Source organism: Alternaria alternata, assembly GCF_001642055.1.
Source record: "Alternaria alternata strain SRC1lrK2f unplaced genomic scaffold CC77scaffold_19, whole genome shotgun sequence".
Classification (NCBI taxonomy): Eukaryota; Fungi; Ascomycota; class Dothideomycetes; order Pleosporales; family Pleosporaceae; genus Alternaria; species Alternaria alternata.
In genome coordinates, this window is record NW_017306208.1 from 459,728 (window position 1) to 484,969 (window position 25,242).

Sequence of the window (25,242 nt, forward strand, 5' to 3'; positions counted from 1 at the left end):
GCATAGATCCCGCTTGTATCTCGGGTCATCCCTAGCTAAACTTACTATCCCACACGACCATCATGGTACTCAGCCAACCAGACAAACGATATTACCGCTTAATGCGTTTGACACATGGCAAACGCGAAAAGAGTTTTTCTAGTCTACAGCTGCGCACGTGTGCTGCTTGTTCTTCGTGCAACAGCTGACATTGACAGTCACGTATAAAACTTTGCCAAACTGATGGTTCGTATCTAGTAAGATACACAAACACAACCATACAGCCTGACATAACAGCGAAAAACAACATTATTACTTGCATTTCAATATGGCGGACATTGAACGCAAGACTACGACGCAACAATCCAAGCCGACTACCCCTGTCGATTCCGTTCTTGCCGTCACCCCTCCCGTCACACCGAACGCAACAAGCACTGCGGCGCACCGGCTAGTCTCCGAGATCAGAGAAATATACACGGTACTCAGCGGACTATCGTCGTTAGCACCTTCAGAACAGGTCAATTCTCTTCTCACACAACTCGTGAATCTTTGTGTTGTACCTTACAGTACGGAATTCACGTCATATTTCTTCCGTATACCCGGTATCGAAAGTCTTTGCTCAAATCTACGACCACTATGTTCAGAAGCCGAAGGAGAGTTGGAGAAATTCTGGGCTAAGCGTATGCTCAACGATCTCAGTAGTAAGTACAACTCAGCCATATAGTATATCATTTCGACAAAACGATTAACCATTATCAGCGAGACAACAACAAACCTCGAGTGTTCTTCAAACCTTCCCATACTATCAAAACTATGTTGATCTTTCTCGGCTGGAATGCGCAACCATAGAAGCGTTCCTCCCGACGCCGCCATCCAAAATCGCATTCATCGGCTCCGGCCCATTACCACTCACCTCCCTGTGTTTCCTGGATCGCCACCCTAGTTCGCGGGTGTATAACATAGATAGAGATACCACCGCGTTGTCTGTCAGCGAAAGTTTGTGCAAGCGATTGGGCTACCAGGACGACCGCATGAGTTTCGCGTGCGAAGACGTTACAAAAGAAACAACATCGTCGACATCAGGATGGCAATCATGTGAAGTGGTGTTTCTTGCCGCGCTTGTCGGCACAGATACCTATACAAAGCTCAACATATTGAAGAGCATGGCGGGGAAGTTGGCGCCTGGGACATTAGTGGTAGCAAGAAGTGCACAGGGTATGCGGAGTGTATTGTATCCGGTCAGTAATGATACTTGCTCTGCGTGATCGTCTAGAAGGACCGAATGGCTGACAAAAATTTAGATATTGGAGTTATCCGAAGACCTCCAGACTATTGGGTTTGATATTCTCGCCGAAGTACATCCGTGGACCAAGGTCGTCAATTCTGTTATCGTTCTACGCGTCAAAGAGAGGTAATGAGGGAGTAGTTTGAACCTTTCTGTTCGTTTCGTATGTTCACTTGGGTTTGCATATATGGCAAAGTGGATTTACATGGTTAGGGACATATCTGGCTCTTGTCACATTCATACAGCAACCACCATAAAGCGGGACTGGAAGGAGCGTGTACAACCCAGTCGGCTCTGGTCCCCCACTGCATTTGCATAAATACGTGTGCAACCCTCATTCCTGCTGCGCCAGCTGTCGATGATGTGAAAGCGCCACCAAAGTGACAACCGTCTACTATCGGAGTTATGCCCAGCTAGCGTAATATTGCCAAGCGACATAAGAAGTGTAGTGATCCTTTCGGTGAAGATTCAGCCGGGCATCAAACTGCCTTGTACCAGTTTGCGATAGATCGGACAGGGCAATGGATTAATGAAACATGTGCTCACACCAGTCAAGAAGATGTTGTCGTTACGAGCTATTCGCTCGAGACATGATGATATTGTATCATGTACATGAAAACGTGGGTATCCAACCATGGAGGCAGTCCAGCCACCGCCCAACATAGACCTAAACTATATATATACACAAATGGAATCTTCCTTTTTCGACCGTTAAAAAATCGTCATTACCGAGCCTGGTGATGCGGACCATCGCCACTTTCCAAGTGTGGACTCGCCCAGTCAATCTCTGGTTTATACATCTTGGGGCTCTCGCCGCCTTTGGAATTTGAACTACTCCCTGCCTCTTCCACATCTTCCGAGACGGTGACTTGGACATTGGTACTCTTCATGATCCCAGGGCCCTTGTGCTCGTCGTCGGGCAAGATGGCTCGATCGCTCTCGTCGTCGCCGTCTAGGATACTTTCGCCGGGTAATCGGGAGTGGTAGGCTTTGCTCCCTTGGAAGTTCTTCATATGAATGCTGTTTGCGCCTTGGCCGGTGGAGCGACCGTAGCCGTATTGTGGTGTCTTTCCTGAACCAGTGATGGTCGAGGGTAGGATCCTTTTGAAGATGTGATCGAATGCTTTGCGGAGCGGTGGAAGCGATGCGATGAGGATACCGATTGAGAGTTCAGAACTGGACCAGATAGTGAGAGAGACACCGTCCCATGTCGGGTCTTGCGTTTTAGTGATCGACTTGAGTTCGATGGTTTTGAAGATTGAGCATATCGTTGCACTACAGAACGTCAGCGGAGGTCATATAGCTTGTGGACGTTTTCGCTTACGGAATACTGAGCAAGAAGACAATGCGAATACCCCATTGAGTTCGCTTGCTCAACTGGACGCGCGAAAGATAGATGAGAGGTGCAGCCATGTAGACTACATCTGTGATGATGTTGCTGATACCCTGAAAGTAGGATAGCGCGAGTGTGCCTTTCGCCCAGCAATGGCTTTCTCCAGTGTATCCAAAGTTCCAATTTCGCTCCAGGGGTGTACATCCGAACAATGTCAGAACTGGTGCAAGGAAGTTAAAGGCAGTAACCATCAAGATTGAAAGCCAGATAATGACTCGGTACAGCGTGGAGAAGTTCAGCACGAGCAGCCAGGCGCAGATGGACCACTTCAGAAACGCAACGGCAATGATGTCTGCGCGCTACACGTCAGCAAACAAGAAGATGAGTATAGTGCTGCAAACTTACTAACGATCTGTGTGATCCATAGATAGTAACTGTAGGTTCTGAGATTCGGGAAGACCGTAGGGTCCATGATATGGCGTCCAAGACCATTGTTCACGACTACTTGATTGAGCGACGTCGCTGCGATGTTGAGACCCTGAGATCACCATATCAGCACCGTGTCCCGTACCGTCGGCGAGGTTGTAGGGCTGAAGCACGCCGAGACTTACAGTGGCAATGATCAACAGGTAATCACAGATGATGAACTTGCGCGATCGCAGTCCGTACACGACTCTCCATACCAAGAATGCGGTACTAATCAGCGTTAAGGTCCACACCGGGATAAGGACCTTCAATCGTTCGTCCGGCCATTCCTGTGTGCCTGCGGTGTCCATAATGCACTGGGGCGGGGTCGTTCGGAATGCGCTATGGCATGGGTTGCAAAGGTCACAATCGGTGAGCAAGGAGAAAAAGCAAACGTCCACTCAATGAACGGGAGTGCGTCGGGGGTTTTCAAGTATGTTCTTCAGCGCCACTCATCTCTCGTGTCGGCCGCACTGGGTCAGAACTGGCGAAGCGAAAGCTAAACAGCACGGTTGCGGCGACGGGAGAAGGCCGCCAGATCGATCAAAGAAGGTGCACTCGCTCGAGACCGTCATTCGAAACGTTCCAACACGGGGATCTCTGGGAGTGCATCCTAGGGTCACGCACTCCGAGCTGAATTGGAAGTGATGCCGCATAAATTGAGGCCCCACACACTGCAATTTGGCCCAATTGGAGCAGAAAGCTCGGCGGGCGGGACTCCATGAATCAAGTGTACACTACACAGCCGGACAGGTCACACCATGTAGAGAAGGATCCGTGGCTATGTATGAGCAGGAGAACAATCGAAGACGACGACGCATGTTGTAGATCTTGTTGCAGATCCGAGGTTCGCAAACCTTGGTCGCAACGCTGGTGGGACACTCAGTGCGCACGCATTTACCCGCCCGATGGGCCTCAGGGCGAACGTGCGATCTTGCATCGTCCCGCGGTTCTCGGTGTTGCCGCATGGACGTGTTGCGCGATCTTTCGTCTATCTCACCAGAAGATGGGAATGGTGGAAGAGGTGGTAGCGAATGTCAGGCCAGACGAAGCTAGTGGTACTAGTGCCTCTAGCGTGCTAGCTAGAACAATGCCGTGGAATTCTCCGTCCGTCCCTCACCGGTATCAAGAACCGAAGCCACCATTTGCGCCACCAGTCCCACGAGATCCTTATTCCTTTCCAGCACTCTGGAGTCGAAAGAACTGCCGTCAACGACAACGCAACAATGCATCTTCATTTCCCACGTCGTGCCGCAAGAAGTCATCTGCGTGCGACCGAGTCTGAAACGATTATACTTCAAGGTACATAGATATTTCATCGGGCTCATGTCGTTGGCCCGCAGAATGTGGACCCTTGTCGCGACCCGACCGACCGAGTCTAAAACTCAAACTACAGGGAAGAACGCGGAACTGCGAGCTCAAGGGGGCCGGGTTTCTACTACTCCGCTGGTCACGGTCGCCACTAGAAGCCTCTGATTCAGCGTTCTGAAGTAACGTCAGACGTGCAGAAAGATACTCTAACGTACTCAAACAGATTCGCCTTCTCACCGGTCAATTTGCACTAAACGTCAACGAACAAGACTTGTGCGCCGTCGGTACTTGCAATGTACCTCATTGGAACGACTATTACGAAGCCTAAATTCCGGGAAAAAGAAAAGGAAATGATATGCTGATCAAAAGCTTAGCGGGTTGTCCTCTGCAAGCGAGCAGGACATTGACCCCGAAAGGGCGCCCACTCTCCGAAACCGCGGTACCAGTACCAGTACCAGGCCTCCCGAGACAGGTTCAGATGGCGAATCAGAGATCCGGGTCTCCTGGTGGCCTTATCACGTTGCGTCTACCGTAAAACCGTACCTGCCGAGTCCCAGGGGCGCCGCATCCCTCGTGCAGTCCTTTGCGAAATCTCCGAAGTAATAATGCGCTCATGGGACCCTAAACGTACCCCAGATTCGTATTGTGTTGTTTACGCCGCTGCCGTTGCTACACCTGTAGCTCAAACTCAATCACATGCTAGGCTATAGCCGAGGACATCTGCCCGTGTCTTCTGTCTTGTCTTCCGTCCAAAAGCGGGGCGTGGCTCCCGGTGTGTGAAGACCATGAATCGTTCATCCGGTCCGTCTCTACGCTCTACATACGAGCCGCAGAGATTTGCATCGGCCCACCGCAACATCAGCCCACCGAACGTACCTCGCTCCAATTTTGACTCCCGCGAGCTTATCTTCTCTGGTGGAAGAACGTTGGCACCCCGGCCCCGGACCGAGACGGAGCCCACAAGGCCCTGATGTTCACCAGGAGTCAGGGAGGAGCAAGCGCACGATCTCTATGCGCCCTGTTTTATAGGCCTAGGATTCTGAACCCCTACCAGAAGGATTACAGGTTCGCATTCTAGAACGGATGTGTACATGGCAGCCGCCAGCACCGCGCCACATTGCATACAAACAATTTACCAAGCTATCGTTCGCTCTGTGGTATTTGTGGGCCGACTACTTTTGCGGTGTTATCTTACCGATTTCATCCCAATATCGGCTTTCCCACGTGGCGAACATGTTCTCGACCAATGTGAGCAGCGAGTAAGTGTTTTGTTCGGTCCGTATAAAGCATCTAGTGGGTGCACCCTTTGAAAGTTCATTGCAGCGCGCATCCAAATTTACCCTCGTTTAAACTTATTTTCTTTTGGATTTTCAAGATGCCTGCATTTTCCCGTTTAGCCGTTGCTGTTCAGCTTCTTGCTGTAATTGTAGCACCTGTTCTTGGTGCTGCCGCCAAGCCCCAGTATGACTACGTTATTGTAGGAGGAGGTGTTACTGGTTTGATTGTAGCCAACCGTATCACCGAGGACAAGAGCAGTATGTATCATGACACATTAGTTGTTTGAGAGGTACTAATACAGATTGACAGAGACTGTTCTTGTTGTCGAAGCTGGTGACAATGTCGACACCGACAACACCAAGATCCCCTACAAGGCCAACGACTTGACCTCGGCTGCCGGTCTGATCTGGGAGAACATCAACTCGCTCCCTGAGCCAGGTCTTGGTAACACTTCCTATGCGGTTATCGTTGCCAAGGTCCTTGGTGGTGGATCGGTCATCAACGGCATGGTCTACGACCGTGGCTCTGCTGCCGACTACGATGCCTGGGAGGCTCTTGGCAACAAGGGATGGGGATGGAAGGGAATGGAGGAGGCCTTTATCAAGGGCACCACTTTCCAGCCTCCCACTCCCGATGTTGTCAAGGACTTCAACATCACTTGGGACGAGTCAACCTACGGTAACGGACCGTTGAAGGTCTCCATCACCTCCAACCAGTACGAGGATATCAAGGACTACTGGGCGGCATGGAAGGCTTCCGGTGTCTACATCCCCGAGGATGGAAACGCCGGTGAGGCCTACGGTCCTTCCTGGTACGCCAACACCATGGACGCTACCACTGGACGTCGTGCGCACGCTCGTTACGCGTACTATGACCCCATCCAGACTCGTGCCAACCTCCACATCCTTACCGGTACCACTGCCGACAAGATCATCTTTGACAGCAAGAAGAAGACCATGGCGACTGGTATCGAGGTGACCGACAAGACTGGCAAGAAGGCCACCTTCTACGCCAAGAAGGAAGTTGTTTTGGCTGCCGGTGCTATCCAGACTCCTAAGCTCCTCCAGCTCAGTGGTATTGGTCCCAAGTCCGTCTTGAAGGCTGCCGGTATCCCGGTCAAGGTTGAGCTCGACGCAGTAGGCTCCAACTTCCAGGACCACCCCTACGCCACCGTCGTCTTCAACACGACTTCCAACTACTTCCCCAACCAGAACTCGCTCATGACCAACGCCACCTTCAACGCCTCTGCGTGGGAGCAGTACGTCGAGCACAAGACTGGTCCTTACACCTACGCCCGTGGTAACGCCCTGGCTTTCATCTCCCTGCCCGACATGACCAACGACACCGACAGCCTCATCAGCCGTCTGAGCAGCCAAAAAGCCACCGACTACCTCCCCAGCATCTACAAGTCCAACAAGAAGCTTGCTAGCGGATTCGCCAAGCAGCGCGCTGTCATCGCCGACATCTTCTCCCGCAGAGATGCCGCCGTCGCCGAGTTCCCTGTCCCTGCCGATGGCAGCTACGGCCTCGTCGGAGTTGAGAAGCCGCTGTCCCGCGGTACTGTCTACATTGACGCCAAGAACCCCAACGGTCCTCCCAACGTCATCTACAACGCTTTCGTCAACCCCATTGACCGTATGATCATGGCGGTTGGTCTGCGATTCTTCCGTACCGTGTGGGCCCGCCCTGAGCTCGCCAGCAAGAAGATCTCCGAGACTGTCCCTGGTGCTCAGCACACTTCAGACGAGGATATTTACAACACCCTGCTTGCGCAATCTATGTTGAGCCCTACTCTTGCTCACCCGTCTGGCTCCTGCCCCATGATGCCTGAGAGGGACGGTGGCTGTGTCAGCGACAAGTTGATGGTCTACGGTACTCAGCATCTTTCTGTTATTGATGCCTCTATCATTCCCATCATTCCCTCTTGCCATCTCCAGGCTACCATGTACGGTATTGGTGAGAAGGCTGCTGAGATCATCAAGGCCAGGTCGTAGAGCGTGGCTTCTTGGTCTACATAACATTCTTGTATATATCTATCTTATAATGTATATAGCGACTACATGAGCTACGAGCGAATGCCAAAGTTGCTTTGTTCAATACCTGTATTTCCGAGTCTTTTTGCAAGTGATACCCGCTGCTAGTGAAAGCCTGGTTGCCTAGAGGCCCTGTGAATTTATCCAACCAAACGAAGAGACACGTTTCTTTTCTTTTCTCAGTTCTGCATTGGCTGAAAAGGTGCCCTCAAGGATTCATAGTAATTAGCGTTGAAGTCTCAGACTATGGGAGTGAATACCTCCAGGGCGAGACGTGCGTGGGTTGGTGGGTAGGGTGGACCCCCACTAGTGCCCCTCCATCCCACGGTTGCGTCACTACCTTCCAAAAGTTCACGCTGCGTAGCTAACTTGACGCGCCTGGTTATTGTCCCTCCATCACCACCACCACTGACCCTACACGCAAAGATACCCCTGACCACGCCATCATGAAGTTGCTCAAAAGCCAGATTGAACAGAAAACAGGCGCGGGCTTCGTCACCCTGCTGCCTGAAGAGCCTGAGGACATGTGGCACGCCTATAACCTGATCCAAGAACACGACCAAATACGCGCCAAGGCAGTCCGACGAGTCTCAAAGACATCAGATGCCGGCTCCACGTCGTCGCAAAGAATCGCTTTGGACCTCACCATCACCGTAACGTCGACCGATTTCGACGTCGGCTCCGAACAACTACACGTTTCCGGTCGCGTAGCAAAAGAGAACGAGCACGTCAAACTAGGGCAGCATCACACACTTGACTTGGAGCTGAATCGCAAATTTACCATTGAAAAAGCAGACGGCTGGGACAGCGTCGCATTGGAGCAGTTGAAAGAGGCATGCGATGCGTCCAAACGCGCAGAACTATGGGCCGTCGTCATGGGAGAGGGCGTCGCGCACATCTGCATGATCACAGAACACCAAACAATACTGCGACAAAAGATTGAGGTCTCGGTGCCCAGAAAACGACGAGGTGGCGTCGACGGACACAGCAAAGGCATGGACAGATTCTTCTCCACAACGCTCTCCACCCTCCTACGGCAAATCGACCTACCAAATACCTCCAACACGGCGCAAGGCGGCAAAACACTACCCCTCCTGCTCGCCAGCCCCGGCTTCGTAGCGACAGCATTCCTACAATACATCAAAGCAGAAGCGACGCGAACAACCAACAAGCCGCTCATGGCCCTCTTACCCACCATCATCATCGCACACTCGTCATCAGCGCACACACACTCGCTCAACGAAGTCCTCTCCTCCCCAGCCATAACAAACAAACTCTCCGACACAAAGTTTGCGCGCGAAACAGCCCTCATGGATAAATTCAGCACCCTCATGCGCCTGGACGACGGACGCGCGTGGTACGGACCCCGCGAGGTGGAGCGCGCGGTTGCCAAAGGCGCCGTCGGACGCGGAGGCGGCGTGCTCCTCATCAACAACGCACTGTTCCGCGCGCAGAATGTCAAGGAGAGGCGGCGATGGGTCAAGTTGGTTGATCAGGTGCGCGATGTAGAGGGTGGTGAGGTGCGCGTTCTCAGCTCGTTGCACGAGTCGGGGAAGCGCCTGGAGGGGCTGGGCAATGTTGCGGCTATCCTTACTTATCCGTTGGAGGACTTGGATGAGGATGATGGGGAGGATGTTGGGGGTGGCGAGGGGGATGAGGGCGAGATGATAATATAGGCTGAGAATGTATGTGAGGTGGGCTGTTGTGTGGTTGAGCAAGGAGTGATGGGCAAAGGCCTATATGTGGTTATACGAAGTCATGATGATAGCGATATATACCCTCCATGAGCGCGTTTGTGTAACATGGATCTTTGCTGAATTGTAGCATATTGGTTACAAGGTCGTTAGATATGAACATGGTCTCTGCGTCGAATACGGCACCCGGTTATGGTGTACATCAACCTAGATTTCCAAAACAGCAAGAAAGAACAGATTCTACCTGTCGCCGAATCGACGGTTTGAATAGCCTGAATTCAAGCAGTTCGACTTGGCAGAGGAGGAGAATGGTAGCCCCTCTTGATTGGAGCGTGTCATCCATGTGCTGGGGCCATGCTGATCTTCTCTGCATCGTTTCTTCATCGACTATACGCCCGGACGCAAGGAACGGATGAAGTATCGGTACTATAAAGATGGAATTTGGACGAAGCGTGAGTGGTAGAGTGTTGTGCAGGCTTTGCAGGATGGCTGGGGTGCGATGGGTCACGTGTGGTGGTCTTGACTTGGACTTTGGAGAGATCGTTCTTTGTTGCATGGGGGATTGACACATGTATTAGGTCTGATGAGCTGGCTAAGAAGTGACGCATCTCATCTTGATTCTAGGGTTACAGGCGTCATTGTCGTACAACGAAGCCACCATTGTCTTCTTGATAAAGTCGGAGCATTCACCGGCGTCGTTGTTGCGGGTGATCTCAATCTTAACTGACTTGAGAGCATTCTTGGGCAACCTATCAGTTGTATCTGCCACCTTCATGCGATATTTGTTGAACAAGGAATCTGAGAGAAAGGCGCCAAGATCTTTCCCCCCTTGCTCGATCTGCCTTACAAAGCCATCGGTTTCAGTCCTGCGATTAGGCAAGGTTTCCTCAGAAAATCTGCTGAGAAAATGCTGCGCCAGAAGATTAGAGAACAACATCCACTGGATCTGAATTGGAAGTGGAGATGGTGTCTCCAGATCAGACCCTCTGGTAGAAACTCTGAGGCTTTCCCGCAGTTCACCCAGAGATCGAACATGCTTGCTATATGTCTCAAGCAAACCTCTACATCCCCAAGAGTTCGGCTCTGTCATCTCGTATTCGTTTGGCATACAATATGGGTGTTGGGGCTGATGCTTCAGACAGATACAATATGTATAAGTCCCTATAGTATACCGCGAATGCACAATGAAAACTCGTTTCCCGGAAACTCGAGGGTTCGTGGTCAAAGGGAAGGGGCGATGAGACTGAATCGTCGTCGCGATATCCAGGGAAATGGTTCTTCCGACAGATGAGAAAAGATCAACCCCATAACCGCCAACGATCCAAGTGATTGTCTGGAAGGTCAATACACGCTCTTTCTCGCCGCGGAGAGCCTTGAGCGAGTGGAATCCTTTGAACACGTCCGCCTCTAGCTTGTACATGATCTCATTTATCTGCCAGTACCATGCGACTTTTCCCTGAATATCTGTTGATACTACTGATTTGAAAGTTTCTACAATCCGGTAAGGGTAATTATAGGGATTATCATCTTGGGGATCAGAAGTGAGAAACTCTTGGGTCTTGATCATCAGCTCCTCAAGGCTAACTCCATAGTCTACCACCATACCGGTCGTCTGGAAATTTTGTTGAAGTATTCCGAGCAGTCCGTATATCCGGTCGTGGAATCTTGAGCATTGCCTATCAGCTGCGACGTCCAAAATTCGGGACATGAGCTGCTGAATGGACATGTCCTTCCGACCTCTTTCGAACACTGATTTGACATCGAAGAGTTCATCAACTGGCCAGCTTCTGAGTCCAAAACGTATAGCCCGGTTGAAGTTGTGTAGGTGCTCCCAGAAACAGTAATGAAGCCCGCAAACTAAGTGTAGTTTCCTGGCAAGAACACACTCCTGGACAATCCAGATGCGCCGGAAGTACGATCGGTCACACAATCTTCTGATCGCCATTTGCTCGGCTGAAATTGTGACTAGGTCGGGGGATTGTTCTTGATGGTCGCGCGGTACTTCAATGTCTGGATTGAGGTAATTCAAAGCCAGGGCTGAATCATCGCCATTCTGTTCAAGGCCAAGCCAGGCTATGACATGGGATGCTTGACGGTATATCTTTCCCATTATGGAAATCTGATGAGGCTTTTCGGTATCGTTCGACTGATCGATTGCGATGGCGTCAATCCAGAAATAAGGTGAGTCTTCCTCGAATAGCCTTCTGCTCGATGTATCCGCCTGGAGGGTTCGTATGTGTTCCAAGGCGTCGCGCAGATTCTGCCGTATCTTGAAGACCTCCCCGTCTATGATGATATCGTGTATCTCTGAGCCATGACCCCATTCATACGATAGTGCTACAAATCTTAGGTACTCCGTAAGCTCATAAGTTTGTATGTTGAGTCGAATGACATCCGCTCCAGGCTCAAGTTTTAGAAGCCTTATTTGCTCAGCTGGACGCGCTAACGGAATATGCTTAAAGGTTGCTCGACACATGGCGGCTTTTCGTGACAGGATGTGTGCGTGGTGAAAAAAAATTGTCGTAGAAGTCCTGTTCTTAGAGTAAAGGCAGTCGACGCAATCTGTTGAATAACAAGAAGGCCGCAAGTGCACGAAAAGAGACCTCAATCACAGGAAACAGGGTAGGAAAGGTGGCATGCGGCTGGAAACGCCTCGTGTTTTGTCAAGGCTGAATTGGACCGCGGACATCCAATGGGAAAGCTACGCCCCCAACCTTTACGCTTCGAACTTCTAAGGCACTATATGCTCATCAATATTCAGGTTTCTCAGACTCAGGCGCTCTTTTCAGAGACATAAACTTTCATCAGGTCGTAATCCAAGGAAAGAAAGACTTCCCGTACACCGATGGTAATGTCGCTGCGCGCCCAAGTCACTCAAACGACCAGCGTCCGCTATCATCAACAGTCGCTGGGTCAGAGTTACACTATCGCTGTATTGACGCAGGATTTGACAACGATATTGTGCTCTCATGCTGCGTTGTGTATGGTCTTTGCCTCTGTTCTTCTCAATCGTCTGACTGGTAGTGTTATGACAGGACCGCTGTACGGCTCGTTGTATGTACAACGTAAACTATACTCGATGATAAGCCACCTCATTCTGCATCAAACCATCTGCTAACCTGTATATCATACGTCCCACCATCAACGTCCCAAACCAACTGTCCATCAACTTGAGTATACCCCTCCTTTCCTATCATCTCACCATTCACCGTCAAAACCACCTCCATATAGATTCCCATCCCCTCAAGCGGCAACCTCACCGACCCCTTCGTCCCCACCGGCGTCTCAATCCCCACCGTATACCCCTCCCCATCCTTATTCCTCACCCAGCCCACCCTAAACTTGCCCAACCCCGTCACAAAGCCCCCTTCTGCCTCCTCCAAATCGCCAAACCGCGGCTCAACAACCCACTCTCTCCCCGCAGGTTCCACAACCCTCAGTCCCACGACAAACTCTGTCAACGCGCTCGTAGGCCCCGAGCTCCACCCATGTGCATGCGACACATAACTCGGATCATATCCGTACCCCCTCTCCTGTCTATACCCAAACGTCCCATTCGTCCTATACCCTTCTATCACCGTGCTTCCACCCGTGCCGTTGGGGTGATTAGCGTACCAGCCCCAACTCCTACGAATCAGTTCCAGCGCACGATGCGTATTACCGACGGTGAAGTGGCTCTGGATTTCAAACGAGGAGATGAATGGGGATATGTTGCCAGGAAGTTCTGGTGTTTCGGCGCCGATGGGTGTCCAGTTTTTTGTTAACGCGGTGGAGATGGACTGGGCCTGGGCGGAGGAAGGAGAGACGAGGCCGAAGAGGAGGGCCATGCTGTTTGCGTCTTGGGGATGGAGAGTGGTGAGTGTAGCGTTGTCGCGAAATGCGCCGTACGCGGTGTCGAAGGTGTGGGTAAGGATTGCTGATTGAAGACACGTGGCGCGTAATGTCCATAAATCCTGCAGCCTAGTGCCGTTGGTCATCGCGGTGTCGTTGAGCCATGTTGCGAGCTTCGCACCGGTCTGCAGTGTATGATATAAAATGACATTCGCTTCGGTGTTGTTGAAGCCAGTCTGCCAGCGCGCCCAGTCCCTCGTGCCCGTCTGATTGAACAAACCAGATCCGTCCACCTCGACTTTAGCATAAACATACTCCATAGCTCTCTTGTACCTCGCCCAATTCTTCTGCACAAAGGCTGCATCGTTCGTGTAGAGCATGTAGTTGTACGTCCCGATCATCGTCCACATATGGTACGTATCGCTATTCTGCTGCAACAACGGCGGTCCAGCTTCCGGGAACGAGCCATCTGGATTCTGGTAGTCAAACATGACTTGCAATGCATTCTTCACGCTCTCGAGATCTCCAGTGCTGACAAAAGTTGAAGGCACGGCAATGCCCATGTCGCCTGGCCAGACGGCGCGATCGCGCTTTGCGCCATCGACGATGATGGTCTCTCCTGGTCCCAAAGTACCATTGTTGGCCCAGCCGTTGGCGAGCATGGGAACCCAGCGGCCGGTGTTGGATGGTACGGCGTTGGTTTGGAGCGTGTAGGCGCCTGCATACCATATCCTATTCAGCAGCTCGTCGTTACAATGGAAATACCCCTGATATGCTCTCAGATTCGACCATGTAGGTTGGAAACTGATTTCAAGCTGCACATCCGTGATGTTGACGTAGGTGCCCGTGTTCGTGACGAGGAAAGCAGTCATGTACCGAAACCCTCCTCGCATCACTTCATCCGGCATCGTATACGTCCCCGGACCAGCACTAGTTATATTGACATACAATGCTCCATCGCGACCAGCAAACTTTCCATTCGACGCATCAGACCACTCGCCAATCCACGTCGATGCTTCGGAGAATGCGAGGCCGATAGCACCGGTTCCATTGCTGGTGTAGGAGAGGGAGGCGATACCGCCAACTTCTATACCGAAATCGAAAACAACATTCGTTCCATTCCCGCGGAGGACCACGAGTCGAGGGTAACTTGCTGGATGACGGTCTCGAATAGTGATGACTGATCTTGGTCGAACTGTACGTGATGATGGGGCGTAGATGTTCCCTTGCCAGGGCCCTGATTCGTTAGCATTAAGGAAGAAAGATAGGAACAGAAGCAGGTACCTTCAAACGCAGCTTCAGTTGGTCCATTGCATGTAGTGTCCCGCCAACAAGACCCAGCTAGTACCTCCAACTGCAGCGTCGTCAACGAAGCGATACTTGCCAGCAGCCTAGTCCAATACATGTTTGCTCGATGGAGGATGAGCTGCACGAAGCAGGATGTACTCTGCTGATATCATGTCCTGATAAGTTTCAAGGTTCAAGGTACTATATGGTGCTCGGCATGCGTTGCGCCGAGCCGCCTAGGTGGTTTCGCCGGACCGGGAATAGATGAGGTATACGATCTTCTTGATCATCGCTAGAATGCGGGGAAATAAGCTAAGCGCTAGCTACACCAAGCTCTTTGCGACTGGTGCAGGCTGGTTCCGCTCTTCGGGGCCCAGTCCTAGCGGATCTCGTCTTGGAAACTTTGGTTTGATGCTTGATCAACGGCGCTGGCTGGTAATGACCAATGCCCAAACAGCTGTACGAGCATAATCACATCTACCATCACTTTGTGGTAACATTGGAAGTCAATCGCACTGCTCGATAAGAACAACGCAATCTACAACTTCTCCTGCGTCTTCTTCCCCAGCACGTCCTCCCTCCGTCTAACATCCACATCCCTCGGCCCCTCCCCCTTAAACCTCGTCGTAACAACCCATTCCCGCAATCCCCTCCTCCCCTTTCCACCTTCTTGCTCCTCGACCTCTTTACCCGGTCGATCCAATACGAGAACCGCAGTATCTTTATCCACACCTCCCACACCGTCCTGCCCCTTCTCTCCATACTGTCCCTTGCCCAGCACGATAGGAGAAATACAAGCTTCTGCAAAGGAAACTTCAGGCTTGCCTTCATACATCCTCGGTTTGCGCAAGAAATCCAGACACTTTTCTCGCTCGAGTTGCAGCTCCGAGATACTAGGTGTAGGACTGCTCGGGCTCGTGACCGTTGCCGCTAGATACGGACTCAGCAGCAGCGTCAGGAAAAACTGCGGCGGAAACAATATAATCCTATTCTGCCTTGCGAGATCAATCCACTTGTTCGGTGGCAGGAAACGTGCGGCCGTGTGTTCGATACCCCCGTCATGCGTCGGGTTTGGTATAACGATTTCATCTTCTTCTTCAAGTCCAGAGCCAGGGGGTGTGGACGCTGGTGCCGCGTGTTTCGTGGGCGATACGGAGCCGAGAGGTAGGAAGTAAATGTACATTTGCGTCGAGAATCTTTTGGGCACGTTGCCGGGCGTTACCCACCGCGTAAACGGTATCAGGGCCTCGGTGTCGGGGACAGCACCCCATCTCTCAAGTAGATCGCCAAACTTGACGGTTCCGCTGTGCACGTCTCGTCGCCCTTTTTCACGTTCTTCGTCGCTGATCTCGGTGAACAGCTTGCCTGTCTTCTTGCTCTTAGCTAGTAGGATACCGCATTCCTCAAATGTCTCGCGCACGGCTGCCATACGGTAGGCGGGCCCATCTTGGTGTCTCCCTGGGTCGTTCACGTCGGGGATGGCGCCGTCGTGCGTTTTGGAGAGGGCGCCGCCAGGGAAGACGTGTGCAGAGGCGAAGCTCGAGGCTTTCTTGACACGGTGCAGAAGAAGGATTTGGTTGGTAGGGGAGATGAGGAGGACGCTGGGGATGGTCAGCCTATGGTACTTGGAACCGTTGCTAAAGGTGGAGGGTTGGCGGCATACCTTGCGCTGGGCCGTGGAACCGCTGGTGTCTTTGCCGCCTTTTTAGACGGCTGATGGTCTGCTGGGGTGGACATGTTGCGCTTCTTTAACTCAAACAATCCAGTCGCGGGCCGTTGGATAGCCTTCAAGTAGGCAGCTGTTCGTACTGACGTCGCTCTGCACCGAACCTGTGGTCTGTCGAAGAACGACGAGAGTGTAGACGTAGGACGTGTAGAGATGGCTTGTCTAAGGGTAAAGGAGCGCGCACTTGATCTACCTTCAGCCAGGAGACGCATTGGCATATCCGGCTTGACAGACAGCCGACAATGGCGGTCGGCGCGTCATGACGGCTGGCATGTGGTTGGTGAGTGACGAGTCGACGCGCGGGGAGGTACCGAGGTTAGGACATGTTAGCTCGCACGGTGACATCGCGGCCAAAGAGTCAACACTCCAGAATTTCCCGCGGCAGCATGCATCACTGACTGAGCAGAAGACATATTTTGTACTTCAATAAGAATGAACAGAGTTCGTGGTATCATTGCTTTTGGCCTATTGTATCCATTTGCTCCCGTAAATAAGAACATCAATCATTTTCGCATAGCGCGTCGTGTCTAATAACGAGGGAATGAACCAAGCCATTCAACCATCCCAACCACCCACTAACGCCCTCCCAATGCATTTCTTTCGTATATCATTTTCGCTCCTCTATGAGTAAAGCTTCTTGTCGAAGCTGTGCAGACCATGCACGTTACCCTCAGCCTGTGCGCTAGCAGTGCGCAACTCGAACCTGACGGTGCCGTTGGCAACGCCCTTGTGAAGCTCTTCGAGGCTCGTGATACCAATGTCCTGTAGCGAGTGCTGAACACCAGCCATGAGGTAAGGCACGAACTTGGTGATGGAGCCACGGTCCTGGACGGATCCAGAGACACCCTGGGCAACGAGGACACGGTCACCCTCGGAGAAGTAACGCGCAGTACCAGCGTTGCTGGCCTTGGAGTCTGCGGCGCCGGCGCCGGCCTTCTTGTCCTCCATGGCGGCGATACTGCCCATACCACGGTAGGCCTTGACGAGCTGACCGTCACCGCTGACAAAGTACTCTCCGGGAGACTCGGTAGTACCGGCTAGGAGACCACCCATCATGATGGCCGAGGCACCCATAGCGAGACCCTTGACGATGTGGCCTACATTCTGGATACCACCATCGGCAATGCAGGGCACGCCGAACCGGGACGCAAATGAGGCGACGTTGTACACCGAGGTAGCCTGTGGCCGTCCGACAGCCATGACTTCCTGTGTGATGCAGGCACTTCCGCTACCCATGCCGATACGGAGACCGTCGACACCAGCGGCGATGAGCCCAGCAGCTTGCTCGCGTGTGACGACGTTGCCGCCAATCACGTCAAGCTGAGGGTACTTCTCCTTGATGTACTTGATCATCTCAATCTGGTACATGCTGTTTCCCTGACTGCTGTCGAGGATGACAATGTCAAGGCCGGCATCTACGAGTTTCTGCAGACGAATCTTGTCCTCGGGTCGGGTACCGATGGCAGCCGCCGCGATGAGCTGCTTCGAGTGTGGGAGCTTGGACGCAAGCGGGAAGTTGAGGTTCTTCATCAAGTCGGAGCGAGACAGGAGCGCAATCAGGTTGAAGCTCTCGTCGACGATGGGAAGCTTGCCCTTCTTGGACTTGTTCAAGATGTCGTTGGCTTCCTTGAGCTCAACACCGTGGCGGGCGGTTACGAGGTCGGTGGACATGACTGCGGTGACCGGGTCGTCGAGCTTGTCGTGGAACTGGATGTCTCGGGGTGTAATGATACCAACGAGCTTGGAGCGAAGAGTGCCGTTCTCTGTAGCTATTGTCAGTGGATGATTCCAATACAAGATGTTGACAAAGCGTAGTGGTTTGGAGGCAATTCAGATACATTTTCTCCACAGTAGGCGGAACCTTGCGGATGAACGAAAGTTATTTTGAAAGGTTGATCATCACAATGCGAGTGGGGGTAGGAACAAGGGAGTAGAGTCTGACTTACCAGTGACTGGGAAACCACCGAATCCCCACTTCTCCTTCAGCGCCTTGGCCTCTCCAACAGTGGTGTTGGGAGAGATGACGACTGGGTCCAGGATGAAACCGTTCTCAAAGCGCTTGACTTTGCGAACCATCTCAGCCTGGTCGTCCTGAGAGCAGTTGTGGTGGATCACACCAAGACCTCCAAGGAGCGCAATGTGAATAGCCATCTTGTGCTCGGTGACAGTGTCCATGGGCGAGGAGACGAAGGGCGTCTTGAGAGAAATGCGCTTAGTGATTGGGGTGTCGAGTGCGACTTCGGCTGCGGGGAAGCCAATGTAGCCAGGAAGCATGAGGAAGTCATTGTATGTGAGACCGCCGTTCTTCTTGGAGTCGATGAGCGTCTTGATGTCAATGCCATCGTGCTCAGGGTAGTCGTTCTTGAGAATCTCAAGAGCCTTGGTGTAGTCCAAGGCGTTCTCAGCCGTGTTGGTCATGGCGTCACCGTTGGAGATGGGCATGATAGGTATAAAAAGAAACTTCTCAAGGGTTTGAGAAGGGTAAGAGGGGTATCACTGAAGGAAACAGACCGTCGTTCTCAGTAAAGGACTCTGGCCGGGGAAAATCGAGGGTTTTCCCAAGAAGAAAAAGTTTGGCAGAGAATGCGGCGCGGAAAGAATTTCAGTGGGCTCCTTCGCCAAGAGTCTGCTGATGTAACCCCGCCTTTTAGCGTGACTAAGACGCGTCCCAAAGGGAGACGATGCGCGCGGAACATGGCAGCGTGTGCGTGTATACTGACTTGGGCACTTGATCTTGCGATGGTGTTGATGGTTGTCGATTGGTCCAAATGCACGCTGTCTACAGAAACATCATCGACCGATGACTTCCACAGGAGCCGGCAGGTACATGCGTGCTTTCTGGTGTAGACAGGTTGGGCGAAACCTGTCAACTGGGAGCTCCCTTATACTTGTCAAGTATTGACATGTCGACGAGGATGTAATTGGACGTCTGGAAGGGGTACGCTAAGGGAAGGTTTGGACGCGACGGCTCACCGTGCGACGTGTAGTAGGGCTGCTGTCGCCGTTATGGTGCCGGACGTCTTGTCGCCCTAGACTTCAGGCACCGTTGTCGCGACATGGCGTGGACTGGAGATTTCTGGGGCGGTCGAGGGTAGGGGTGTCGACGGAGGAGTGAAGGGCTCGCGGCAGACGTGATGATCAACAGCAACCACAAAGGAGATGCAGCACTAGGATGTTGTTTTGAGTCTGCCGGTCCGTGGGACGGGAGTCGGGATGGATGATTTTCGCGGCGTGGAGAGGGCATGCTGGGGTGGTTGGCACGACAACATGCCGGCAAGCCATCGCAGCCCGTCGTAAACATCCGCAAAAGCTTGGACTACACACGTCCGCTTCCAGTTTCAACGCCGCAGCCTTTCATCTACGATACCCAATTTCGATTTCCGTTTCCCATTCCGCTATTCGCCCGTGCAGAGTAAAAGTGCGCGCTTGGTCGCAGGGCTTCAGACATTCGCTTGGTCGAGTTCGCGACTTTTGTTTTGGCGGCAGGCGCAATCCATATTACTTGTAATTATCGCGGGCCTCCATGACGGTCTCTTGAGCATCCACCACCACGCCCACGACCACCTTTCTTTGTTCTGTACGACGCATGCGGTTCGACTGTCGCGCTCGCCATGAGTTCTTACCTGACTGCCCCACGATCGAGACCTGGCCACTCCGCAACATCGCCCTCCCCGCTCCGCCAGACGTCCACAGCTTCCAATGGCTCCTCGAACCACTCTCAGTACCCCCCGAGCCGCTCGAGCACGCAGTCGAGCCATGCATCCAGCGGCTTCGGCTCCTTATCGCACCGCCGCGGCCTGAGTGAAGCCACGGCTCTCTCTCGCCCGCGAACAGAAGACTACTTCGGATCCACAGAGACTGACCCATCAGATATGTATTCGAGCATGCGCAAATCGCTACGACCGGCATCGCCTGAGAAGCAGACGCCATCGTCTCCCGACAAGGCCATGAGACCGACGACGCCCGTATATCCGCCATCGCCCGAAAAACTGCTACGTCCCGCAACTTTCTCGAACCCGCCATCGCCAGACAAGCTACTACGCCCAGCAAGTACTAGCCCGGTTCGCAGCAACAGCCACCTGCGATCACACAGCGTCGAGAACCTCTACTCCCCCTTCGACGGCCCCTCCTCGCCGACAGCCAAACCGCGCCCGCTCTCGCTAGCAGTATCTCGACATGATTCCGTACGCGCGCCCACCCGCGACCACTCCTCCCGACCGCTATCCGTCCACCTAGAACGACCAGAACTTAAGAGCTTCCAGAAATCTTCTACGGGCCACCTGCGGACTCTCTCCAAATTTGCCGAAGACGCAAACGACGATGACTTTGCCATCAAGTCTCCAGAGCAACAGGTCGTGGGTCTCAACGGGCGAAGGAGGCTGCAACGGAACCCGGATAGGCAAAAAGCAGCTTCCTCATGGGGAAGTCGGAACTGGATGGATCAACAAAGGCAGTTCTTGCAGGCGTACGAATATCTTTGTCATATCGGAGAAGCCAAGGAGTGGATGGAAGACATTCTTGAAAACGACCTACCGCCCGTTGTTGAACTCGAGGAGGCGCTGCGAAACGGCATCACACTAGCGGAAATCGTACAGTCCATCAAGGGACAACCGCTGCGCATATTCCGCGACCCAAAGCTACAATATCGACACTCCAACAACTACGCGCACTTCTTCAAGTTCCTCGCCGAAATCGAACTGCCCGATTTGTTCCGCTTCGAACTCGTCGATCTCTACGAGAAGAAGAATGTGCCAAAAGTCATCTACTGCATCCACGCGCTCTCATGGCTCTTGTTCCGGAAAGGCATCGTCGACTTCCGCATCGGTAACCTAGTCGGTAAACTCCAATTCGAGGACCACGAGCTGGAGGCTACACAAAAGGGCCTGGACAAGTCTGGTGTTAGTATGCCGAACTTCTCTGGTATGCAAGCAAACTTCCAAGTCGAGCCAGAACCAGAACCAGAGCCAGAGCCAGTCGAGTCCGAAGAAGACCGGATCGATCGGGAATTGGGCGAGAATGAGGATATCATACTGGATCTGCAGGCACAGATGCGTGGTGCTCTGGTCAGGATACGTCTTGGAATGCTCATGGAAGAGCTTTGGGACCATGAATACCTGATTGCAGACTTGCAAGCACGTATTCGTGGCGACTGGGCTCGACAAATATCCACCTACCGCATGGACATGAAGCGTTTCGCCGTCACTCTACAAGGTGCTGCGAGAGGATTCCTGGTGCGGTCGAGACTCCAGGGTGAGGAGCAGTTCTGGCACGCCAATGAGGCTCAAGTGTTGAAGGTGCAAAACCTGTTCCGGGGTCGTAAGGCTCGGGCACAAGTCCAGTACACAAAGTCGAAGATTGAGCGACATGAACACGGCATACGGCAGTTCCAAGCGGCAATTCGAGGAGCACTTGAACGACTTCGCGTCTCCGACCGATACGAACAAACACGCGACACCGAACCAGCTGTTAAGCATGTGCAGGCTATGATCCGCGGTGCCCTTGTACGCGCGCAAGTCGACCGAGAATGGACAGAGCTACGAGAAAACGAACCTCAGGTCGCCGATCTCCAAGCCGTCTCAAGAGCAATGCTTGTCCGTCAATCCATGCGTGCTGACCAGGAAGGTCTCCGTCAACACGAGTCTATGATTACCCTGTTACAGTCTACCGCACGAGGTCTTCTTGCTAGAAACAAGGAAGCCGCGCAGCAAAAGAAGCTGGTAAGCACGAACGTTGATTGGTCTCGTCTTCAGTCCCAAGTTCGCGCCAATGTCTTGAGAAATTCTGTCCGAGAGATCCATCAGTTCCTCTTCGCCGAAGAACCTCAGATCACCGACTTACAAGCGGTTGCAAGAGGCGCAAAGATGCGTGCAGAAGTTACTGATATTCTCACGCATCTGCACGAGCAGGAACCTGTTGTTCTGTCACTTCAGTCATACATTCGTGGTTTCCTTTCACGACAGAAGCACTTTTCTGATCTCAAGGCACTCAAGGCACAAGAACCGACCATCTTGGATCTCCAATCAGCCTGCCGAGGCTTCATGCAGCGCCAACGGACATATGACACCCTCTGCGAGATCAACGCTCAAGAGCCTGAAACAGTCGACCTTCAAGCTGTAGCGCGTGGTATGCTGGCCAGGTTGCGGATCGGTATGCAGCTCGGACAAGTGGAAGAACACGAAGAGGCCATTGTCGAATTACAGACCTTGGCGCGTGGTTTGATAATTCGTCAGAAGTTTGCAGAGAAGCAGCAGTTCTACAAGGAGAACATGGAAAAGGTCATCAAGGTGCAGAGCTTCATTCGGGGTCGCCAACAAGGTGAGGCCTACAAGAGCTTGACTAGCGGAACCAACCCTCCAGTATCAACTGTCAAGAACTTTGTACATCTGCTCAACGACAACGACATTGACTTTGACGAGGAAATCGGTAAGTGGCATTTTTCTTGCTGTAATCGCAACGTACTAACTATATACCAGAGTTTGAACGCCTGCGCAAGACCGTAGTACAGCACGTACGTCAGAACGAGCTTGCCGAGCAGTACGTCGATCAGCTTGACATCAAGATTGCGCTGCTTGTAAAGAACAAGATCACTCTTGACGAGGTCGTCAAACATCAGAAGCACTTTGGAGGCAACGTGGGAACTCTACTCAGCAGCAAGGACATTTCCTCAAAGGACCCCTTCGATCTCAAGGCCCTCAACAAGAACTCGCGCCGCAAGTTGGAGCAATACCAGGAGCTCTTCTTTGTTCTGCAGACCCAGCCCCAGTACATGGCAAGGCTTTTCAGGCGCATACGTGAACAGAGCTTGGCCGAGGGTGACATCAAACGTATCGAGCAGCTGACTATGAGTATGTTCGGACTGGCCCAGAAGCGCAGAGAAGAGTACTGGCTATTGAAGCTACTCGCCAGATCGCTGAAAGAGGAGATTGAGGGTTGCGCGAACCTCCATGAGTACCTTCGAGGCAACTTCTTCTGGAGCAAACTATTCGCCAATTACATTAGATCACCACGAGACCGCAAGTTCTTGAAAGACGTCCTCGGATCTGTGATTCGCGAAAACATTATTGAGAACGAGCACCTGGATCTGGAGAGCGACCCAATGCAAATCTACCGTTCCGCCATCAACAACGAAGAGCTCCGTACTGGCCAAAGGAGTCATCGTGACCCGAATGTCTCGCGAGACATAGCACTCAAGGACCCTGAGACACGCGCAACCTTTATCCACAACCTGCAAGATCTCCGCGATGTCGCAGACCAATACTTCACAATGTTCGAGGAAGTGCTTCACCGCATGCCTTACGGCGTCCGCTACATTGCACAGCAGATGTTCGAAGAGCTACGTTTGAAGTTTCCCTACGAAGCACAAGAGCAGCTTCTACAAATCACAGGCCACTGGGTATGGAAGGCTTACATCCAACCTGCTCTGTTGCAACCCCAGCACTGGGGTGTTGTGGACCGCGGTCTATCACCAGTCATGAACAGAAACCTCGGAGCTGTTGCCAAGGTTCTCAGTCAGATTGCCTGTGGTAAGCTGTTTGGTGGTGAAGATCTCTACCTGCAACCTCTTAACAGCTACATCACGGAAGCCATTGATCGGATGCAAGACATTTGGTCCAACATGATCAATGTCCGCGCCGCCGAAGCTCAGTTTGAGATTGACGAGTTCAACGATCTGTTCGCAAGAACCAAGCCAACACTCTACATCAAACTCGCAGATGTATTCGCCATTCACAACCTCGTCATCGACGACCTGCCAAGTTTGTGTCCCTCGCAAGACGATCCCCTCCGCGAGATTGTCCGTGAGCTCGGTAGCGCGAAGAACAACGAAAACGAGCTTTTGCACGTCAGCACCAGCGAGATTACCTTGACCCTGAATCCTAAGTATCATGAGCAAGAGGGTGAGTTTTACCGTCCTGCACATCTGACAACGACTAACGTTTCCAGATCCCGACTCCGCTATCAAATCCCTCTTCATGGAAACCAAGCGCTATGTCCTATACATCATCCGTATCCAGACCGGCGCCAACCTTACCGAAATCATGACCAAGCCCATCACCCCCGACGACGAAGCCCGCTGGGACGCCCTCGTGAACGAAGAAATCATCGCCCAACGAAGAGACCGCTCACGTAAACAATCCAACATCGTCCGCTCATCCGCCGCATCAACCTATACTCAGGACATGGGAGCCAACTCTGTCCTCGACCTTGACTACCCCACTCTTAAGCAATACTGTCTAGAGAACATGGTGCAACTCCAACGCGCAGGCCGCATCTCCCACACGAACAACTACCAGGATCTTCTCAATGCTATCGCAGTCGACATCCGGACGAAGCACCGTCGCCGCATCCAGCGTGCTAAAGAGTTGGAGGGTGTAAGAACTACACTCGCTGCTTTGGACGAGAAAGCGCATTTCTTGGAATCGCAGTTGAAGAGTTACAACGACTACATTGAACAAGCCATGGTGACTCTGCAGTCCAAGAAGGGCAAGAAGAAGTTCCTCCTCCCCTTTACCCGCCAATACAACCACCAGCGCGAATTGAAGAACTCGGGCCGTGAGTACCGCTTTGGTTCGTTCAAGTACTCGGCCAGGAACCTGGCCGAAAAGGGCATCCTGATCTCGTGGTCTGGATACGACGAACGCATGTGGGACCGCCTTGACATTACTATTTCGTCGAATCAGACGGGTATCTTTGAGATTCAGGGTAGCCAGGGTTCAATGATGATTCCGGGTGCTTTTGCAGAGGTGCCGCTGGATGGGCTGCTGCAGGCGCAATTCGACAATCATCAGTTCATGAACTTGTTTGGAGAGGGTGCTGCCAGCGGTGGTAAGATGATTGGAAGCGGAGCGGATGGAGTGGCGAGGGTTAACGTTAATTTGTTTTTGCATTTGATTTTCAAGAAGTTTTATAGGGATGGATAAAAGACGTTCACGGCTGGCTTTTTTTTGTTTTTTCTTCTCATCGCATGGGATAGGGTTGGGGGTGTTTTCGGGCGGTGTAGGAAGGTGTGTGGCGGGAACTGT

At 52.4% G+C, this 25,242-nt stretch overlaps 9 protein-coding genes across 9 annotated transcripts; 4 read left to right on the forward strand and 5 right to left on the reverse strand.

Moving 5' to 3' along the window:
• Positions 1–307: 307 nt before the first annotated feature.
• On the forward strand, positions 308–1,394 carry CC77DRAFT_1064488 (Nicotianamine synthase; the record flags this gene model as incomplete). Its single annotated transcript, XM_018528731.1, has 3 exons — positions 308–680; positions 739–1,217; positions 1,281–1,394. The coding sequence occupies 3 exons, from the start codon at positions 308–310 to the stop codon at positions 1,392–1,394; spliced, it is 966 nt and encodes a 321-aa protein (XP_018382652.1).
• A 450-nt stretch (positions 1,395–1,844) lies between these two features.
• On the reverse strand, positions 1,845–3,658 carry CC77DRAFT_969706 (hypothetical protein). The gene is made up of 4 exons (XM_018535796.1): positions 3,209–3,658; positions 3,003–3,135; positions 2,589–2,949; positions 1,845–2,539 (listed from the first exon to the last, which is right to left on the reverse strand). Exons 1-4 carry the CDS (start codon positions 3,371–3,373, stop codon positions 1,990–1,992), a joined length of 1,209 nt encoding a protein of 402 aa, XP_018382653.1. The 5' UTR covers positions 3,374–3,658; the 3' UTR covers positions 1,845–1,989.
• Positions 3,659–5,748: 2,090 nt separating this feature from the next.
• On the forward strand, positions 5,749–7,645 carry CC77DRAFT_943021 (choline dehydrogenase-like protein; the record flags this gene model as incomplete). Its single annotated transcript, XM_018534893.1, has 2 exons — positions 5,749–5,908; positions 5,961–7,645. 2 exons carry the CDS (start codon positions 5,749–5,751, stop codon positions 7,643–7,645), a joined length of 1,845 nt encoding a protein of 614 aa, XP_018382654.1.
• Positions 7,646–7,954: 309 nt separating this feature from the next.
• CC77DRAFT_283425 (hypothetical protein) lies at positions 7,955–9,447 on the forward strand. Its single transcript, XM_018531021.1, has one exon. The coding sequence runs from the start codon at positions 8,131–8,133 to the stop codon at positions 9,358–9,360; it is 1,230 nt and encodes a 409-aa protein (XP_018382655.1). The 5' UTR covers positions 7,955–8,130; the 3' UTR covers positions 9,361–9,447.
• Positions 9,448–11,410: 1,963 nt separating this feature from the next.
• CC77DRAFT_942504 (HET-domain-containing protein) lies at positions 11,411–11,854 on the reverse strand (the record flags this gene model as incomplete). Its single annotated transcript, XM_018534866.1, has 1 exon — positions 11,411–11,854. A coding segment is annotated over one exon (444 nt), but the record flags the coding sequence as incomplete, so codon positions are not given.
• Positions 11,855–12,436: 582 nt separating this feature from the next.
• On the reverse strand, positions 12,437–14,824 carry CC77DRAFT_283555 (Six-hairpin glycosidase). The gene is made up of 2 exons (XM_018531022.1): positions 14,494–14,824; positions 12,437–14,446 (listed from the first exon to the last, which is right to left on the reverse strand). Exons 1-2 carry the CDS (start codon positions 14,612–14,614, stop codon positions 12,471–12,473), a joined length of 2,097 nt encoding a protein of 698 aa, XP_018382657.1. The 5' UTR covers positions 14,615–14,824; the 3' UTR covers positions 12,437–12,470.
• Positions 14,825–15,034: 210 nt separating this feature from the next.
• On the reverse strand, positions 15,035–16,233 carry CC77DRAFT_1064494 (hypothetical protein; the record flags this gene model as incomplete). The annotated part of the gene is made up of 2 exons (XM_018528732.1): positions 15,035–16,097; positions 16,160–16,233. The coding sequence occupies 2 exons, from the start codon at positions 16,231–16,233 to the stop codon at positions 15,035–15,037; spliced, it is 1,137 nt and encodes a 378-aa protein (XP_018382658.1).
• A 610-nt stretch (positions 16,234–16,843) lies between these two features.
• Positions 16,844–18,664, reverse strand: CC77DRAFT_942759 (IMP dehydrogenase; the record flags this gene model as incomplete). The annotated part of the gene is made up of 2 exons (XM_018534881.1): positions 16,844–17,985; positions 18,169–18,664. The coding sequence occupies 2 exons, from the start codon at positions 18,662–18,664 to the stop codon at positions 16,844–16,846; spliced, it is 1,638 nt and encodes a 545-aa protein (XP_018382659.1).
• Positions 18,665–19,833: 1,169 nt separating this feature from the next.
• On the forward strand, positions 19,834–25,140 carry CC77DRAFT_1064496 (ras GTPase activating protein-like protein; the record flags this gene model as incomplete). The annotated part of the gene is made up of 3 exons (XM_018528733.1): positions 19,834–22,645; positions 22,696–24,117; positions 24,164–25,140. 3 exons carry the CDS (start codon positions 19,834–19,836, stop codon positions 25,138–25,140), a joined length of 5,211 nt encoding a protein of 1,736 aa, XP_018382660.1.
• Positions 25,141–25,242: the final 102 nt, after the last annotated feature.